Raw genomic sequence first — 20,386 nt, 5'->3', positions numbered from 1 at the left:
AGAGGATCCTGAACCACTGGGAGACACGGTGGCTGCCAGCTTTTGGGACCCAGGAATGCTCAGGGACCAGGACAGCCGCCTGCTGAGAGATGGAACAGAGTGGATCCCCTCTTCCCCTCGAAGCAGAAAGAGCTAAGGCTTCGCTAGTGGAGCCCCTACGAATTGAGCCTGTGAACCAAGTGCTTTACGGACCGTCCTTCAACTCTGCTCTTACCCATCTGGCAGCTGGTTTTTCAGATGTAGAAGCCGAGGCCCAGAGAGGTCAAGGACTGAGAGTTAAAGTCACCAAGTGGTAACTGGCTGATCCGGGATGTGCTGTGGTGTGACGGATCCAGCACCCGGGATTCGCCAGGTCGTGGCCTGGGACAGTAGCCAGAGGGCGTGCAAAGGCCAGCCTTTTCTGTGGAGGGGTCAGATAACCCAGGACAGGCAAGGTCTGGGTCCTCAGCCAGGCAAGAGCCAGGTACAGGAAATGGCTTCTATTTAGAGGCCGGGCAAGTCCTGTTCCAGCAGCAGGTGGTAAGTGGACAGTGTAATAACACGCTGCCCTGTCCCCCTACCCACCCCCACCCCGGGGTAGAGGTTGGGGGGAGGGCGGGGAGTGATGGCTGCATTAGCCGTGCAGCACTGAGCTGTCATAGGCTGACCCAGTCTGGGCTGGCATCCTGATGGCTGTGCTCCAGAACAAGCAAGGCTGCTGGGAGCAAAGGGGGCTGAATGGGTCCCCTGGAGCAGGGCCAACATGGGGAGGCCAACTTGGGCAGCATCCCTGGCTCCCTGGGATATTTGTAGTGAAGGAGGTGCTGGGTTCAGGGAGTGGGGTAGGGGAGGGCTGAGCATGTGAACCCAGTCCTGGAGCATTCTGCCCTGGCTGGCTGCACAGGGAATGGAGAGAGAGAAGAAAGAATGTTCCATGTGGACTCAGAAGCTCCAGGCTGGGGGGATGGTGTCGGGGAGACAGACAGCTGGGATGGCCCAAGGTCCCTGTCCTCACTTCTCTCTCTAACCTTGGGCCTCCACAGGGAGCACTCTGTCCTTCTGTAGATCCCTTGGCTTCAGATAGCATGGTCTCTCTCTCCATTCACTGCCTGAGCAACCTGGACAGGCCATCCCCGAGCTCATGTCAGCCAACGGGTCTTCCCAGAACCAGCACAGAGGTCAGAAAACAGAAGCTCTAGAAACGGATTCCTTTACAAATACTGATCTCCTTCTTGTGACATGTCAGACACTTGTAGGCCCTGGGGCCACACGGTGACCAGGAAAGACACAGACCCTGACAAATGGAGCTGGCGGGCCAGCGGGGAGATAGCAATGGCCAGGGGCCAAGAAGTTGACCAGACAGGGACGTCAAGCCCAGTAGATGACGATGAAGCCCTGAGTGAGGACGGAGAAGGTCAGAGCCACAGGGAGGGCAGAGGCGCTCCTGCCCCTGAAACCGGAAGAAAATTCTGTGCCTGCACCTTTTTCCGGGGGCAGGGCAGGTGGCTTCACTTTCTCAAGGGAGTCCGTGCAGATTATTATCAGTTTGACAGGTCCTCCCCTGCTGCCCGCCAGGCCTTCTCCATCCCTCTCTGATCTGCTCAGTGCCCTGCGGGACTGGCCGTGTGGACCACACAGCCTGGGCTCTCTCATTCTTGTGGCTTCTGGTTGGCGGGAGCTGCGAGAGGCACGGGCCAGAGGAGAGAGAGCTGCCTGGCTGCTCTGACCTCGGGGGTGGCCCCCGTCAGGCGCCTCCACCTGCCCGGCTCTTACCACCAGCTCCTGGAAACTTTCAGGCTGAGGGTGGCTCTGGTCTCCTGCTGTGCCCAGTCCTGGGTGTGTCAACCCAGCTCATTGGTTGTCCCAACAACCCCCATCATGTTCATGAACTTCAAAATCCCAGCTGAGCAGGCTTCATACCCCTTTGATCCTCAACCGATGACATTAGACTAGTGGATCCGGGACCCCTTCATCACGGCAGAGGAAAGCGAGGCCCAGAGTAGTGACGTGACTTGTCCAGCGTCGCTCCCAGGCTGCCCCTGCACCCGGCGCTCGGGGGGGCCCACCCCCTCGGTAGGGGCACCGCCTCCTCACCTGGGCAGTAGCAGCGTAGGACCCCGGGCTGAATCAAGGACGCAGGCACTGAGATCTGGTCAAACAGGCAGCTGTAGCTATTGCTGGCTTCTTGCCATGGGCCTGTGATGAGAACCTTCACTCCTCCCTGAGGGAACAGAGAGGAGCAGAAAGGAACGTCAGCCGGAGGAAGGGACGGGGACGGGACGGGACGGGACGCAGGCCTTCTAGGCTGCACTGCTCCTGGGGGCAGAGGGTGGTCTGCGCCCCTGCCCCACGTGTTTGGTGAACATGCAGATTCTGGATTCCGGCATGCCCGGCTTTTGGGAACCACTGTGTCAGGATGGCAGCGGGAGGAGGAAGCCTCTCGGGGCGGGGGCGGAAGGGACCCCCGGATGCTCCTTGCCTTCCTCAGCTGGCATCCAGCATGGGGGCCAGCAGTTCTGACCCCTGACCCTCTCCCATGTGACCTTCTGTTCTAGGCAGAAGGGAGCACAGAGTTTTTCAAACATTTTCAGTGTAGGATGCATCTGAGAAGTGGCCAGGCAGGCCGGGAGCCCCGGAGGGCAGCGGAGGGGAGGGCTTTTTCTGTCATTCACTTGTGGACAGGTTTCTGGAGCCCCGAGTTACGAAAACAGGCCTGAGCATGTTAGTGTCACCCCAGGGACAGGGAGTTCTGGTGGGGAAACAAGGAAATCTCAGGATCCCCAGGGATGGGGGGGCGGGGCAGGGATGGGAGGTCGGGGACATGAATGAGAATGGCTGCAGAGACAGAAAAATGGGGGAGGAGGGCTCAGAGTTGGAGGAGCTCAGAGACTGCCCTGAGGCAGAGAGGGGCTTAGCGCTGGAGGCTGGGGATGCTGGCCTCTCTGGCTCTCCCTGGGTGGGCCTCCCCAGGCTTTGGCCACTTTTCCCAGCAGGGGGCCGGGAACGTGGCAGGACAGGGTTGAGAGCGCCACCTGGTGTCCAGGCTGCAGAAGACTGAGCAGCATACCTACTTGAGACTGGCAGTGGAGGGGCTGCTGGGTGCAGGCCTGAGGCCCCCATTTCCCCCACCTCTCCAGGTCAAAGAGGCCAGATCCCAGCTCTCCCACTTCTGGCCCCTGCCAATGAGACACTCTGCCACGCAGTCACCAGTTCTTGCGTGGACTCTCCTGGGCACTGGCCCATCCCTGCCCCGGAGGGACCCCCAGCATCAACACAAGGCTTCCCCGTGGGCTACCCACAATGCTCCTGGAACCCAGACCTGGCCCAGGGCTGGCCTTGGGCATCAGCAGCAGGAGGGGGTGTTTCCAGGGATGAGGTGAGGGTGTCTCTCCCTCAGCCCAGCACAGAAGGGGCTGTCCTGGATGGGCAGGTATTCCACCTGTGCTCTGGGATGGGCTGGGATGGTTTTGGAGAAGTCACATTAACGCTGGTCCACCAAAGGCTGGGGGCAGTGGAGATAGCTCAGGCCCGGAGCCCAAAAGCAGGAGGCCTGCCCCTGCCCCTCAGTAGCTGTGTGTCCTCAGCCAAGTGGCCCAACCTCTCTGGTGGCCCTTCTGGCCTTAACATTCCTCGGTTCTGATATATGGCTCCAAAGGGAGATCTGGAGCTGTCAGGTGGCATTCTCGGGCTCACGGGCTGGGGGCTGGGTGCCAGGTGGGAGGTGTGCCACACGGCACAGGTAGAACCGCGGGCCAGCCCAGGGCAGGATCCTCCTTGGATCCTAGGAAGCGGAAGAGCAGTGGCTTCAAAAAGCCACAGACAGTTACCATGTGAGAAAAAAGGGGGAAAAAAAATAACCCCAATCAATAGCTCCTGGCGTGAAGCTAGGGCCGCTGTGAGGAACAAAGAACTGTCGAAATTACTGGAGAACATCGGGACCTTCTCCATGGAAACCGCTGTAGGATGGGCTCTGCGTCCATCAGTTCAGGGGGTGGTTCCCATGGCAACGCTCGCCTGGCTGCACTCGATCTGCCGTGACGCAGGCACCTGATTGCTCTAATTGCAGCTTCCTCTGCCTGGTGCAGCCAATGGAGGAACGTGACGCAGAGGGCTTGGGGGAGGGGCGGGCAGCAAATGCCATCTGAGGTCTCTGTGCCCTGGGAGTCCGGAGATAAAGGACCCAGACTTCAGATGCACCCAGGGCAGATCCTGGGGCCGAGGGGCACCTCCAGTCTGTGTGTGTGTGTGTGTGTGTGTGTGTGTGTGTGTGTGTGTGTTGGTGACCAGCTGTGGCTGCAGGTGGATCTGGGAGGTGGGAGGGAGGAGCACTCCCGGAAGAGAGTGCAAGGTGGCCTGGCCTTAGCCTTCCTGCAGAGTGGATTTTAGAGCTGGGCCAGGGTGCCCAGAGGCCGTTGAGCTCAAGCTCACACAGCCTAGGAAGCGCGCCCGAGCCGACAGCCACTGGGGCCTCTGCAGAGGCCTCGCCGTGCGGCCACTGGGTTCCAAAGGGACCAGCTGGGGGGCATCTGTGCATTTTCCAAATCAAATTGAATTTGAGTTGCTTTTGTTTCCTGGAAGCCTCGAGGGCTTCTGGAAAACCAGGGCTGGACGCTCCTTCTCGGAGGTGACCAGACCCACATTCTTTCCCGCTCCCGTGCTGCCCTCGCGTGGCAGGCTGCTGAACTGATTTTCCCTGAGGTACAATGTGGGCACCTGCCGGTACTGGGGTGCAGAACAGGGGACCAGGTCTGCTAAGAGCCCCTCACTAGTGCCCCCAGGTCCATGGAGGCCAGACTGCGGGCCTGCACACATGCTGGGGGCCGGCGTGCACAGGTCGAGGCTGGGGAAAGAGGGTTCCTCTCCCCTTCCGACAGGTCCCTGTAGGACTCGGGCTCCAGGCAGCCTTTCAGGGTCCTGAGGGCCAAACCTCCCAGGCCTAAGACCTGCAGGGCCTCCAGACTACCCTTCTCGGCCATTTGCAGAAGAGGAAACTGAGGCCCGGGCAGCCAGGTCGCCCAGCTGACCCCTTGTGACATCCCCTCCCTGTCCCCCGAGTCGCTTTCTTAAGCCCTGTGGGGGGCAGGCTGCTGGGCAGAGCTGATCTTTCACCCGGGGTGGGGCTGACACGTGGTGCCACTGAGCTCAGCATTGCTGACAGGGTCAAACTGAGCCAAACTAAGAGGAGGCCTGGTCAGACTCTTCCCGATTCTCCTTGGGCGAGGGGCAAATGGAGGTGGACGGAAGAGGCAGGTGCTGCCTGAGTCTTTTACTCGGTCCTTAACAACAACCCAGTGAGGTAAGAGCCGCCATGGCCCGGTTCAGAGACAAGAAAGGCAGCCACCTTGCCCAAGGCCACTGGCTAGTAAGCGTGGGGCACATGCCATCTGGACCCGGACCCAGGAACCCCTTAGTCTGGTCCTGCCTCAGGCATCACCCCGGGGAGCCCCTCAAGCACGTGGGTCTGTAACGTGCACAGGTTCTGGCCAGCGTCCCTGCACCGCTCATACCTGGAGAACTTTCTGTGGCCTCTGTATTCCTGCCTTGACGCCCCATGACAGTCATGGTCTTTCAGGAGCGCCCTTCTCTCGGTGTAGTGGACAGCAGCCCCTGACCCTGGTGCCCAGGGGATGTGGCAGTGGGACTAAGGAGCTGTGGGCAGCCCCCTTCCGGGGAGAAAGTGCCGACCTGGGCCCCGTGGTGACTGGGCCGCTCCCCAAGCACCTGGCAGGCGGGCTGGGAGGAGTCAGGGAGTGTGCCCCAGTGTGCAGCAGGGCATTCGGGAAAGCTCAGGCCACTCTCTGTCCCCTTCCTATGCCATTCTATCTCAGAGAGAAAGCCAAGGTTTCTTCCTTAAACACTGTGTCACTGTGGGAAGACCTGGGTTTTCTGGGGGGGGGCGGGTTTCCGGCGGTCCTGGGCTTTGGAGCAGTGATGCTCAATGTCAGAGGTCAGACTGAAGGAACTGAGGTGGGGGGGGGGGCAGTAGGCCGGGGCTGAGAGGGGGAGGCCACAGGTGGTGGGAGATCCCGGGTCACGTAACATGCCTTTGATGTCGGAGAGGCCCGATTTACCCGAGAACGTTTCACGGCTGGCTTTACGGGACCATACCCTTCTCCTCAATTTGATGGGGATTTGTTTATGTTTTGTTTTGCTTAGCGAAGCAAATCGGGAGTAATGGACATGGATGATCTAGGGTGGTGCTTTCTGAATTTGCTTTGCTTTGTTTTTGCAGCCCTAGGACATTTTTTCAAAACAGTCATAAAGCAAAGCAAAACTGTCAGTGGAATCCTAATCCGCAAGCCAGGTTAACAGCAGACTCTTATTCTGGCGGGAGCGGGAGGGCCACCTGGCCCCCAGGAGACCCTTGGCCTTCAAGTGGAGTCTGAGAGCCGGTGCTGGACAAAGGCCACGGGGACAGAGGAAGGGGACAGCTTTGTATGGTCCACAGCTTCCTCCAAAGGGCAGCCGCATGCAAATGAGCCTCCCTGAGCCGAGCGAGGGCGCCGGTGGGCGGGTGGGGGAGGCCACGGGCGGCCCCAGCTTACCTCTGGGTAAGACCACTCCGGGGAGTAGTCGGTCACCATGAACACCCGTCCGCTGTGCTGCAGCATCCCCAGGGTGCCCTGCGCTGGGGTGGTGGAGACCACCTCAGCCACGTGCATGTAGGCCATGGTGCCAGCCCCGCCCTCGGCACTGGTCAGCTGCAGGCTCCCCTGCTGGGGGCTACAGCAGGGCATGCACATCTCCGCCTGGGCGAAGGGGGCGCGGGCCCCGTCTTCCGACTGGGAGAGCGCCGCGCCGTCCCCCGACACCAGCTGGTGCCCATAGATGGTGCCGCCGCCCCCCTCCACGGAGATGAAGTCGTTGATCAGGTCGGAGAACTGGCCGCTGAAGGAGATGTCAAAGTGGTCCAGGCTGAGCTCCATGCTGGAGGCGTTGGCGAGGCCCGGCTGCGCCACCGGGTAGAGTCCCTGCACCACGCCGCCCGGGAGCATGGGGACCCCGCCGGCGCTGCGGATCACCCCGGTGGTCTCGGGCTGCAGGTAGTGTTCGGAGCTACAGGCCTGCAGCTCCCCAGACTTGATGAGGCCCTCGCCCCCTTCGGCCACCTGCGAGGTCTCCATGGTGACCTCCCCTTCCGCAGCCATGGCCTGGAAGTTGGCCTGGAACTGCATGAGGTGGAGGGAGGAAGCCGACTCTATCCGTGTCTCCACGTGGCCGCTGCAGGAGCTGGTTTGTGACGAGGCCTCCGTTTTCACCGTGGGCATCACAAAAGTGCCCCCGGACTCGCTCAGGCTGCTGTGGGCGTTCTGCTCGATGGGGAGGGGCTTGCTGGCGTCCTGCAGGAAGAAGCTCGGGGAAGGGGTCTGGTGGACGTGGGGGCTGCGGCCCGTCTGGCTGAAGCCGGACGCGTAGTCCTTGTTGGAGTCTATTGCACTGAAATCCATCTGCTCCAGGGTGGTGCTGGGACTCAGGCCGCCGCCCGACGGCAGGAGGCTGGAGCCGGCGCTCAGGGTGAGGGAGCTGGAGGCCGCGGCTGCCGCCGAGGAGGAGTACGCTTCTTTGGCCATCTGCTGCTCGAAGGACGTGTCCTCGGTCTTAATCTCCTTGGCGAGGACGGTGGTGAAGCTGAAGCCCCTCTCCACTGGTGGCGAGTGCCGCACGTTGGTGCTGACCATCTCCGCTTTCAGGCCTCCGCCCCCGTACGTCTGGCCCTGCTTTGGGTTATTGAGGAAGCAGTCAGGGTCGAAGTTCATGGTGGTTTCTGGGATCTTCCGGCCACCGTCGAGGGTGGTGGAGAGGACCAGCTCTTCGGACACGTTGGTGGGCAGCATCGACAGGCTTTCCGAGCCGCCCGTGGTGGGGAAGGCGAACTTGTGGCCGTCGGAGCTCACGGCCAGGACGAGGCCCTGAGAGGCGTCGGGCGAGAGGAGGTGGTGGTTGGGGCCGGTGGTGGGGGACATGGTGTACACGGCCTCGTTGGTGACCTCGGACATGAACACCGTGGCGCTCTGGGACAAGCTCCCCATCACGGAGGCCACGGCCATGCTGGACACGCCCGTGACCGCAGGGCTGTCCACCATGTCCGGGTCGCTGTTGAGCCCACTGCTGATGGACACGGGGGAGCTCTGGGTGGTGTCGGGGACCTCCACCTGGTTGGTGGACGAGACCTCCGTGCTGTTTTGGTGCAGCAGCACGGGCTTGGCCACCTTGCCGTTCCTCTTCTCGCGGCTCGGGCCCTTGCTGTGGCTGTGCTCGTGCTTGCCCTCGGACACGTCATTGTGCTGCACCTCCGAGTGGCTCCCGTACCCCCCTGTCCGCGGCTCTACCTTCGGCGAGATGATCCGGTGTTTGGCACTGTTGCACTTGTGGTGAGCGCTGCTGCCCGCTCCTGCGGAACGAGAGGCACACGACACACGCATGCGCGCGCACACGCACACACACGTCCACGCACGCACGTGCAAACAGAGAGTCAGAGCCGGGGCCCCCTGTCGATCGTGCCCCTGAGCGGCTGGGGGCCCAGGCAGGCCACTGACCCCTGGGGCTGGCGCGTCACCCACGCGCAGGGTCTCGGGGTCTCTCACGCGCCCTATGGAACCGCCCTCCAGACCGGGGGGGGGGGGGGGGGGGGGACTGGCGGGGGGGCGGGGCTTTTTCCTTGATGCGCTTTTCCAATGCTAGCGATAGCGCCTCAGGACATAGGCGGTTGGGAAGGACAAGGGGGAGAGTCTGTCATCCTCCAGGAAAACCCTTGCCGCCTTCAGAGACAGACACCATTTACTGAAACAGCTCTTGCCGGCCAGGGTGGGCGGTTCAGCCCAGAACGGAGGCCGCGTCCCTCTCCCCTGCCCCAAACCGGGCATGCCTGTTCAGGCTGCGCAGTGTTTCTTTGCAGAGAGCAAATGCACTCTCTCTGCATTCGCTCTCGGGACCCAGGACCAAAGAGGGTTCTAGACTTTGCTCCAGAGGCAGAAAGGTATCTGCCCCCCTGCCCCATTTGGCCAGCCTGGGTTGTGTCCTCAGCTCTTCGTGGGTCAAAATCCCTCTAAGACCCAAGCAAAGGCAATGCCTTAACCCCCCCCCCCCCCATCCCAGCTCAGTGGCAGAGAGGGAGAAGCTCTAGGCCGAGGGTCTCTGGACTCTGGCCAGTCTCCCCAGGGCTCTGCACGCAGTGGCCAGGTCGGCTCTTCTCTCTTCTCTCCCCTCTGCCATTATTTTCATTCCAGCTGATAAGGGTCACCTCGCTTTTGATAAAAGGGTGACTTCTCCCCTGCGCCTATTACAGCCTCACCACCATTATTCCTAAGTGCCCAAAGACTTCTCAGGGAAGTGACGTGACCCTCTAATGGAAATATCTAATTAAGGCAGAGAAGGAAATGGAGAATGCACGTTCCTAAGAGCAAATATCATTATCAGAAAAACAGGCACATTAGGACAGGGAGTGCGGGCCGCTTTATATCCTTGGAGGGGACAGAGGTTAAGGAAAGAGGTTCAGCTCGAGTGGTCCCATTGACTCAGGGCTGACCTCCCGGAAAAGCCCGTCTCAGCCCTGTGCCCGGGCCCCTGGGCTTCCTGACGACGATACCCAAGATGGTGGGGCCCGGAGGGTACCTGCTGTGTGTCCGTGAGGCCTGGAGCCCCAAAGCCTTGCACTCCCCAACTCTGCTGCCCCCATTCCTAGAGGGACCTGCCTGTCTGGAAACTGCTCTCTCCTGCCCCAAGTGGGCAGGACGAGGGTGAGTCAGTCCTGGGTGCCGTCCTGCGCTGTCCCCTGGCTCCGGGCTGACCCCGCCCCACCCACTGGACCTCCAGGCCACCCCTGAGGAGGAGAGCCTCACCCGCTGCCTGCAGAGCCCCCCCTGCCCAGCTGCCCCTGGGAGCCCCGCTCACCCAAGCTGCCGGTGCAGAGGCAGTTGTGGGTCCGAGGCTGCGGCTTGGTCTGGTGACTGTCGAGAATCTGTTGTACCAGCTGCTCCACGGAGAAGCCTGAGCTGCTGTTTCCGTTGCTGCAGGTCCACTTGATGCCGTGGACTGTGGACAGAGAGGGGCAGGGGGGCGGTCAGAGGTCACGGGGTGCAGGGGCAGGGCCTGGGAGGGGTGGGACCTGGGCCCTCCCAGAGCAGAGCCCCCTCTCTGCTGGGAGGCTGGCTCTAGGGGCGAAGTGATACACATGGGGGGGAGGAGGGAGGGCGGAGGCGGGAGGCGGGAGGGCCAGGCTGCCCCATGAGACCCCCACTCCCACTGGGAGCTCTGTGCTCCTCCTCTGCCTCCCCTCCTCCCTTCCCTACGGTGCACCCTGGGGAGCGGACGACCTAGAGATTTGCTTCTGTTTTCCCGAAGTCCAAGTGCACCAAAGCGGTTCTTCAAGGGAGGGAGGGCTGGGCCTCTGAGGGCCCTCCCCCACCCCCACCCGCGGGTAGTGTAGATTTGCGGAGGATACGGAGGCTACGTGCTGGGCTGGATACCCCACCCCCCCGGAGGGGTGCTTCTGATTCTTCTCACAGGACTTCTCGGCCTCAGGGGCTGCAGGCCAGGCTGTGGGGGCACAGGGGGCAGGACTGAAGGGCCCACATGACCCGGACAGTGGATGCCCACCGACGACCAGCCACCTGGATGGCCAGCCCTGGAACTCTGTTGTCCCTGCCATCGGGGTGGGTCCACAGGATGACTGAGGGTAGAGCCCACCCTGAGCACGCCTGCCTGGCAGGATAGGGGCCGACAGTCTACAATAAACTGACTTGCCAGCTGGGCCTGCGGACTGATGGATTTCACACCCACTGCTCCGTGGTCTCAGCAGGAGCAGACCCGGCCGAGAGGTGGTGTGTCGGGTACGGGGCACAGCCCGGCCCTCTCTGGTGGCTGCTGGTGGGCCAGGTTCCAGAGGCAGGGAATCCATAGCCCTGGGGTTGGAGCCAGTGCCCAGGGCTCTCAGAGGGACCCGGCTCGCTGTGAAATGGGGCGAGTGGGAGCGGGTGGTCCGGGAAGAGGAGCAGGGCAGGGTCATGCTAGGCAGAGGCCAGTGGCTTTGCCAACGCAAAGACAACTTCCTTTCTCCCCTGGCGGAGCTCCTCTCACACGGAGTCCAGGGGAAGAACGGTCACAATGCCCAGTGTCTGCCCTGGCTCTGTGAGGCTCCAGGAGGCAGAGGGTCTACACAGCGAGTGGGGGCTGGGTCAGATTCAGATCTGGGTTTGAGTCCGGGTTGCAGTCTTGCTGTGTGAATTTGGGCAAGTCTCTAAACCTGTCTGATCCTCAGTTTCCTCACCTGTAAAATGGGAATAGGCTAGCGTGTGCCTCATGGGGCGGCCAGGAGGAAAGTGCATCCACCTGCCCGGTACTGTTGTGCTGACCGTTAATGACGACGATAATGCCGGCCTCGTTCCACGGCCTGGCTGATGCCCGTGGGAACTGGGCTTGGGGGAGGAAGCTGCTTGCTGTGACAGCCGCCGGTGGCTCTGCCTTGGGACACCCTGCAGAGAGCTCCATGGCTGCCGTTCCTTGTCAGCACCTGTATGTAGGGCTCCAGTCGTTTTTCGGAGAAAACCCCTCGTGTGTGGGTTCTGATGTGCTGGGAATCCCGCCAGGTGCTGCTTTCCTTGTCCGTGCACCTGACCCAGGTATTTGTCTGGTTCTGCTGAGGCCCGTGGCCCTGCTCCCAGAGGGCCCTGGATTCTGGTGGGTCATCACGAGGGGATGGGGGCTTGCTGAGTGGCTTCTGTCCCTGAGCCAGCTGAGCTGCCTGGAGTTGCGGTCCTGGGTGCCTGTTCAGAGTGCTGTGTGATGGGCTTGTGCAGCCGGGGGCAGTGCTGGGGTTTCCGGCCTACTTTTCGCTGCCTTGGGATCCCTTGGGGAGCTCTTCGGCAGCCCCAGGAGGTCTGTGATCCTGCTGGCTCAGGCCCCAGTTTGTCCCCCCGGCAGCCGAAAGGGAAGGTCCAGGCCAGGGCTTTGCAGACCTCATTACAGCTGTGGGACCCTTTTCTCAAATAAACCTCTGCCTGGAAATCCAATATGGAAGACAGATAATAGCAGAAGGAGCCTGGTCAAGGCAGGAGTGAAGGCCAGGGTCCACTGGCCTGGCCTCGTGCCCGGGACCTCTTGGCTGAGGATCTTTTCTAGACTCCTCATTTTATAGAGAGGAAAGCAGAGGCTGGGGTGGGGGGTGGGCAGAGCATGTCCCGACCCCTGCCCCAGCCCAGAGATTATGATATCCTTGGTCTGGGGTGGTGCCAGGCTTTTTTTTTTTTTTTTCATTAAAAAATTTTTTTTAACATTTTTAAATTTATTTTTGAGAGAGAGAGAGAGACAGAGAGACAGAGTGCAAGCAGGGGAGGGGCAGAGGAAGGGAGACACAGCATCCGAAGCAAGCTCCAGGCTCCGAGCTGTCAGCATAGAGCCCGACGCAGAACTCGAACCCACGGACCTTGAGGTCATGACCTGAGCCGAAGTTGGACACTTAACTAATTGAGCCACCCAGGTGCCCTGCCAGGTTTTTGTTTTGTTTTGTTTTGTTTTTTTTAAAGCTCCCAGGAGTTCCTCACGGGCAGTCAGGATGGTGAACACACAGCTCTGTCCTCAGCCTGAATTTTTACCTGCAAGTCTGGGAGAGAGCAGAAGACCTTCCAGAAACAGCATGGCCTCTCCTACCTCTGGGAAGGACTCAGAGCAGATGCTCACTGCAAAGGCAGACCAAGGTGTTCTCAGGAAAAACCCCACCTGGGTCTGAGCTTGGCTCTCTGGAGAGAGGAACTGTAGGGCATCCTACAGGCAGCCCAGTTGTGGGTCTGGGGGTGGGGGTGGGGTGGGCTGTTTTATCCCTCGAGTGAGTGGCAGGCACCCCTGCTGGAGTCTTCTGGCATTTCTGAGCCCCGCTCTGCGCTGACAGCGGCTGGCTTGTCCCAGGCTTCCTCTCCAGCCCTGCCATGCGGGCACACTTACAGCGTTCTTTCTGCCTCTTGCTCTCCTCCTTCTGTTGTTAAGGTTATAAAATGAAAACCCAGTGAAGGGTGACAGATTGCAAGCGGAGAATTTCTGGATGCTTAATGCAAATTGCCTACTGTCTTGGCACATTCAATATGCAGATTGCGTCCCTCCCCCTCCAGTGGGGGCTGGGAGAGAAGCCCCCTCCTCGGAGCTGGTGAGTTGTTAGTACTGAATATCAAATACTATCAAGACGGCTTTTAACATGTCATATGCTCTGCTTCCCGACACGTAATGAATCAGTGGGAAAGGAGATTTCTATGGGAAAAGAGCGTTTTATGGAGGGAAGGTTAATGAACACGTGCGCTGGCCTTCTGTCTCCAGCCCTTCCCTCTTTGCAAAAGCAGCAAAATGGAAACTGCATTAAAAACACACTTGATTAAATGTAAGGTCATGACCTGGGGGGGCGGGGAGGGAGGCGGGCAGGGGAGAAAAGGGAATTCCCAGCAAAATAACCCCCTGGTGGCTCTGGGTCACGTTTGTCCCCTCTGCTTGCTAAGTCTTGGTGGAGGGCACCGGGCTCCCAGTTCCCCAGCCATCAGCCCCCCATCCATCTGCGGCCACCTCAAGTGGGAGGAGTGCAGCTTGTACAGAATCCCAGGGAGGGGGGTCTCCCATGCACAACCCTGGGGGGTGGCCCCTGGAAGGCTGGGCGGGGGAGGGTACCACTGGGGGAGAAGGCAGGTATGGCTGGGCCAAGCCTGGAGTGGCCAGGAGGGCCCCACTTTCCACCGGAAACTGGGGTATTCGGGGTGCTCCTGTGCCACCCCCCTCCCCCCGCAGGGGTCCCGCTGCTGCCCTGGGACCAGCCATGGCTCTGGCCGGGCTGCCCGCAGCATATCCTGCACGAAGACTGGCCTGCAGAACAGGGGCCGGGGCGGCTGTCACAGGAACCCCCAGCCCACTCTGGTGCCGACCTGGCCTGTATTCAACACTTACCCTAATTACCACCCATGGCTAGGCAGCTACAATCCCACTAATATGAATAATCAAAATGAAATCAATGACAGCAGCATGTGGCCATGCTTTGGAGAGTATCTTCTGATGAACAATTTACCCAAGAGGCGGCCAACCACTGGGAAGAGAGTCATTGGGATCTAGGAGAGGGGGCTGGGGACGGGGAGGGGGCTCACGGCCACGTGGTGCTGGCGGCTAGCCATGGCCTCGTGGGTTACGGTTGCTCCGGTCCAGCCTTGGGGGTGGGGGGTGGGGCGGAGCTTTGGCCAGGCAGGCTAGGCCTGTCACGCTCTGTATGGACAGAATCGCGTGCCCCCAAATTCTTAAGTTGAAGCCCTAACCACAATCCGCCTGTGTTTGGAGATAGGGCCTTTCAGGAGGTCACTGAGGTGAAATGAGGTCATAAGGGTGCGGACCTGACCTGATGAGACTCGTGTCCTTGTAAGAAGAAGAGAGACGCCAGGAATGTGTGTGCATACCGCGGAGGCCACGTGAGGGCACGGTGAGGGACAGCCGTCTGCAAGCCAGGAAGAGAGGCCTCCCCACAAATCAACCCCACTGACACCTTGATCTTGGGCTTTAGCTTCCAAACTGTGAGGAAATTAATTTCCCTGGCCCAAATTCCCCAGTCTGTGGTGTTCTGTTGTGGAAGCCCCAAGAGCTTACTGGCGGGAGCCCTAGAAGCCCCAGGAGAGACCCAATCCTGCCTTGTGCACACTGCACACTTAGTGTGTGTATATGTGTGTGCACGTTCAAGAGGCCCTGAGATCAGGGACTTTCCAGAACCTGGCACTGTGCTAGGCTCTTTATATGTTGACTGCGTTGCAAGAGGACACGAGTAACAATATTATCCGTCCCCTCCGGAGCATTAATGTGGACAGGGCATTGGGCAGCGGGTCTCAGGCTGTGGTCCCAGAAGCAGTCTGACCACCTGGGATCCTGTTAGAAATGCTCATCCCCAGGCCCTGCCCAGACCTATCGAATAAGAAATTCTGCTGATGGGACTCAGGTCTGGGTCTTAACAAGCCCCCCAGGGATTCGACGGTGGCTCAAGTTTGAGACCCACTGGTCTAGAGGTTATGTCTCTAATCCCTCAACAATCCTTTGAGGCAGAATTCTCGTCCCATTTCATTAACATGAAGACCAAGACAGGAAAGTCACATGACTTGTCCGAGGTCACACAGCAGATAAGTGGGGGTGGGGAGCGGTTGCAGTGTCCAGCTCTTCCCATTAAGCCACCTGCCTCCCAGGGCCTCCCGAGCCTGCAACCCTCTGGGGACCAAAGAACGGCAGGAAGGTTAATTAGTGACCAGAGGAGAGAGAGCTACTCCTTAGGAAACTGAACTTCCCTTCCAATCACAGCTGGACTCATTTCTGAGGGACAGGGTGTCCAATTCCCCAGGTGGTGACCATGCAGGAGACCCTGGGACCTGTGGCTGGGCCAGGTGTGGTCCCCCAGCCCGCTGCCCACCCTGACCGTGGAGGGGGCCAGGCGGGCACCCGGGCAGGGCCATCAACCCGGGGCAGGAAGTGGGAGGTGGGACTTGCCATGGACCTGCTCTTGGAATGGATGTCAGCAAGAGAGGGAGGGGGTCCTGTGTGAGGAGCCCATCCCTGCATCTACACCTGGGCTGCCAGGGTCCCCAGAAGCTTGCTTGGCCTGGGTTCTCTTGGCACACTGGGGTGCGCTTAGGGGACGTTTCTACAAAAGACAGGAATTCAAAGAAACACTCCTCCCGGAGAATAAGGTATTTGTGAGGACAGTGATTGGGTCTGAGACAGAGGTTCCTCACCTGGATTTCCAGTCACTGGGGGGGGTGGGGGGGGTGGGAGGGGACTCACTGACCGGGGGTCCCGGGGGTATCTGCAGAAACCACAAACGTCCATTCCTGACATGGCTACCCTAAGCAGCCGTGAAACTTCGGGAAGGGCAGAGTGAACCATTGAGCTCAATGTCCCAGCTAGCTGTATAGAAAGAAGAGCCTGTGGGGACAGGCTGGGACATGCTGGCCTGGGGGCAGGGGCTCCAGCTGCTTTCCTCACATACGTGTGGCCTTGGGAGGATCTTTGATTTCTCATGGCCTCAGTTTCCTCACGTGTAAGAGGTATGCTTTACCTGACTGCCCGTCACTGTCCCCAAGGGACTTCAGAGACAGATACGTGAGACCCACACCCAGGATTCTGATTCGACGGTGTCATTAGAAGCTCTGAGGCGGGCCAGGGCGGAGGGCTCTGAGACCTCCTTTCTGCTCTGAAACATCAAGCCTGGAACACTTCGGAGAGGAGCTGGACAGAGTCAGAAACGAGAACACGGAAAGCCCCGCCCCCCTCCCCCCCCTTAATCCCATAGTGACTCCAGGAGCTGGTGAGAGCTAGCCGCCTGTCCCTGTTTGCTCTGTGGGGCAGAAACTTCTACAGGTGTGACAGGGCACTCTGGCTGGAGCTTGGGTCACTACAGCAACTCCACAGACAGTGCCCGCTGGAGCCGACATTTGGCCTTCTCTGCACGGGAGGAGATTTCTTGGTATATGGCATACGGGTGACAAATGGAATGTTGGTGACAAAGATAACCACACCTGCCCCCCCCTCACCAAACAGAGGCCTGGTGGTGGTGTTGGGGGGGGGGGTTGTTCCTTCCTCCTTCCCCATCAGCCTGGGCTCATCCCCTACTCCTGCCCAGGTACTCAACACTCGGTAAAGACCCATAAATAGGGTGGCCATTTAGCCTGCTGTCCAGACCGGTCACCTTGGAGGCTTGACGGGGTGCTGGGATCATCTGGCTGCACAATGGTATAAACCGGCCTGTTCCCAGGCAACCCTGGACGTATGGTCACCATACTTAGGAACCACGTGATCGAGGCCGGGGCGGGAGGGAGCTGGCCACGGCCACGTGCCTCTTGCGTGAATGAGCCCGTTTGGATTCCTGCAAGTTGTTGACACTAAGGCTGTTTCCATGGCAACAAGGTCAATGGGAACTAGCAGGCTCTGAGAGTTTCGTCTTGACTGTGTTCTTATTGACGGGAATAAAGGCCCTCCTTCTGATTCCCGGGTTCAACTGGATAAAATCTTCATTAGATTTGACGTCTCATATCCAGACACACACATGCTGTTCCCTTGCCCCATTTCACCCTCAACTGTCTTCTCCTACTGGGCCTGAGGACATTTCCAGAATCTCACTGGGAGGAGTGCCGGGGCTGCGCGGGGGCAGGACGGCGTGCACACGCAGGGACGCAAGTGCTGAGTCCCCAGGGAGCTTGTAATTCCTGGTTCTGGAAGTCTGGGGACGTGGGGCTTCAAGCCCCCTCCCCTTTCATCTTCTATGGTGGGGGGCATCTTGTTCCGACCGTAGACACGCCGTGGAGAAGGGCAGGGGGCCTGAGAACGTACCACTTCTTCTGGGTGGGAGGGACCGGGAGCCGGTCTGAGCTGTCCAGGCCACATAGGGACGGGCTCCTGAGCCCTTAGCCTCCTGGGCGACCTCTGATCTCCTGGGGGCCCCCCGTGTCCCAAAAAGCAGCCCGGGCTGAGTGTTTCCTTGCTAAGCGGGTCCAGGAGGTGGCATTGAGGAGCTGGCGGGAGGCTCTCAGACTCCCGATTTGCTAAGTGCCATTGTTGCTGAGGCAGGGAAGTCTGCGCCCCGCTAAGAGGTGAACGTGCCCGCTGCCCTGGTTGAGTAGTGATGTCGAAGCCCAGCTGGCCAGGAGAGAAGCTCCAGCTGTTGTCCCACATCCAGGGAGTCAAGTGGGCTCTGGAACCTTCTCTCCCCCTGTTCAGGGGTAACAGCAGACCATCTCCCAAGGCCCCTCTCAGTGGCAGAGATGGTAGGAGTGACCGGCCCAGCAGTGCCTCCTCCAGGCCACTGGCAGTGGGGGCGGGGACCACGTGGGATTCCAGACAGCTTCCGTCTCGCGGCTTTCGAGACCCTGGGCTTGTAGGAATCCTGGAATCACATGCCTCCTCCTCACGTCCGGTGGTGGTACCTGCTCGCAGGACGGCAGGTGCCGCTAAAAGGCTAGCTGCCTCTTGGCTCCTGACTGGGTGGACCAGAACCTTCGAGATTCAACGAGAAGCTGAAAATCTGGAGATTTTAATATTGGCAGTGAATTCTAAGTTTCACAAGACCAGCCCCCGGCCCTGAGCAAGGCTCTGTCAGCTCAGGGTGGCAGCCAGGCGCGGGATGTGGGTGGGGCTGCTGTGTCCTCAACACGGGCACAGGATACACTCCATCCGCGCACACGGAATTAGGGGATGGTGAGGACAGAGCCAGGATTCTGCAGCAGCAGGGGGTGTGAGGTGCCCAAGCAGCCAGGGAGAGACAGGAAATCAAAAGAAGTATTTCTCTTTCAGTTTTCCTACTTGGGGGCCAGATCAGCTGAACACAATTTAGCCTGAGGGAGAGAGGCACATTTGCAAAACAAGCCCGGATCCTCTGAGCAGAGCAAGGAAAGGAAGCAAACCCAAACCCACTTGCCTTTGATGCCCCCTGTCTGCTCTCCTCTGCCTCGGGGTGGGAGGTGCCAGGAAGGCGCGCTGGCAGGAGCTGGGGACATAAGGGGACCCACTCTGCCCACTCCCCGTGCCAGTGGCTCCTAACCAAAGGGATAGCAAAATGGGCAGGAAAATCTTCTCCAGGCCTTTCTGTACTGTCTTCAGCTCCCCCTGTGACTCCAAATCCTGTGGACACAGGCAGGGAGCAGGGCAGAACCTTCCAGATCTCACAGTTCCATCGACCGATGAGTGTCCCTGCTCTTAGGGACAGAACTGCCATCCTAGGCCCTGGGCCTGCCATGGGGACACAGATGTGCTTCCATTCATGGCATGCCCACGTGTCTCATGAGTTCAAGTCCATGAACGTCTGGCAAGACCCCATTATGTACCTGGCTCCAACATGAAATTCAACCCAAGGAAACTTCTAGGGTAGCATATCTCAACCAAGAGTCTATGGGAAGACTTCACAGGACTACTCATACACCCAATCCTTTGTGCAAGCTCAAGACAGGCACTGTCTCCAGCGCCCGCTTCCCTCCCACAAGGATTGGAGAACCAATTAATGCTCAAAGAGGGCCATGACCCCAGCAGGGGTCTGACCCTGATCTCCACAACAAGGATCCTCGGTGGGCCTCTCGCTGGAGCCTGCTTTAGGATCCCTCAAAAAGCATGAGAATCTTCTCCAGACCTGTGGAATCAGAAAGTCCGAGGGGCTGGGGTGGGGGGTAGGACAGGAGCCTGCCTTTGATCAATCTGCCCAGGTAGTCTCGATGTCGACCGCTGCTCCCGGCACCGAGCCAACACCTCTGCGCAGGCTTTGTGGGCCTTGGAGCATCGGGTGGGGAGCCATGCAGCTCTGGCTCCCCTGAGCCCCAGCGGCGGTCAGCCTGGCCGTGCCCAAGCTCATTCCGGACTCCTGGTCCCTCGCTCCTATCCTGAGAGCGTAACTTTAGAGCAGGGACAAAAGTGCTTCCAAGTGAACATTTCTCACCAGAAAGAAATCCTCCAACCCTTTCTTGCAACAGACCCCCCTCCCCCTGGCTGTTCCCCTGCCCCCCTCCCATCTCGGTGCCCCTGCCTGCAGCTACCTGGGGGCAGCACCTATGTGCCTTACTTTGCTAACTGACTCAACACCCACAGACTCTGGCCAAGACTTGGGGGATGCTTCCCTTGTCAGGGAGAAGCTTCCAGCCCTTTGGTCTTGCTCCAGCTGGTGATGTCTCATCAGGATAGACTGAGTCAGAGAGGAAAGGCAGTCGATGTGCTTCTCCCTGGGGCCCCTTCTGCTCGCTCCAGCCTCATCCAGAGCCCAGCGCTCCTGGATCCAGGAGCAGGCCCCAGATGGCCTCCCATCACATCCCAGACACTAGGTCCACAGGCAGGGCGGCACAGTGCCCCCACGTCCCCAGGCGCCTGACACCTGCTGCGTGCGGGGAGGGGGGTGGGTGGGTCTGGCTACTGCAGAGGACTCACATCTCTGAGCCGCTCTGCTACCATGGGCCACCAGGTGGCGCTAATCGACCAGGAAAGGGGATCCGTGCAGGGCCAGGAAAGGAAAGCCTTTGTTGATTTTACTTCTTGATATTCTATAATCACCAGGATTACAATCTAAGCAAAAAAGCAAAACAAATAAACACCGCCCCTCTTACTGGGTCTTTGGTCTTTGTCTGGAAAATTATGAGAAAACAACAGATGCACTGATTCTGCAACCAAGGCTTGGGTGTTGAAACAGCAGAGCCACTCGGACAGGTGGGGAAAGGGGTGGCGGGGGGGGGGGGTCTGGACATTGAGGGTTCTGTCGGCTTCAAGTGGGGGTGGGGGTGAGGAGTCCCTGGGAGAGGTAGGTGCCTGCTAATGGGCCCACTGCCCTCTAGCCTCTCTTCCGGATCAGCTACTCCTCAGCGGTATGGGGTTCCCTGTGTCTAGCCACTCTTGCCTTCGCTGGGTCCTGGGGACTTGCCGTACACGTCGTGTGGGTGCAGGC

At 59.6% G+C, this 20,386-nt stretch overlaps 1 protein-coding gene across 8 annotated transcripts in view; it reads right to left on the bottom strand.

The window, feature by feature from the left end:
- CAMTA1 (calmodulin binding transcription activator 1) overlaps positions 1 to 20,386 on the bottom strand; it is an 855,981-nt gene that overhangs the window by 83,167 nt on the left and 752,428 nt on the right. For all 8 annotated transcript variants that reach the window (XM_045475517.1, XM_045475515.1, XM_045475516.1 and 5 more), the window contains exons 9-11: positions 9,871 to 10,011; positions 6,525 to 8,371; positions 2,074 to 2,200 (exon numbers count right to left, since the gene is read on the bottom strand). In XM_045475517.1, coding sequence (XP_045331473.1) covers positions 2,074 to 2,200; positions 6,525 to 8,371; positions 9,871 to 10,011 — 2,115 coding nt within the window. The remainder of the gene's footprint in view (positions 1 to 2,073; positions 2,201 to 6,524; positions 8,372 to 9,870; positions 10,012 to 20,386) is intronic.

Source organism: Leopardus geoffroyi, chromosome C1 (assembly GCF_018350155.1).
Source record: "Leopardus geoffroyi isolate Oge1 chromosome C1, O.geoffroyi_Oge1_pat1.0, whole genome shotgun sequence".
Lineage (NCBI taxonomy): Eukaryota > Metazoa > Chordata > Mammalia > Carnivora > Felidae > Leopardus > Leopardus geoffroyi.
This window is presented reverse-complemented; position numbering and strand designations above follow the sequence as displayed.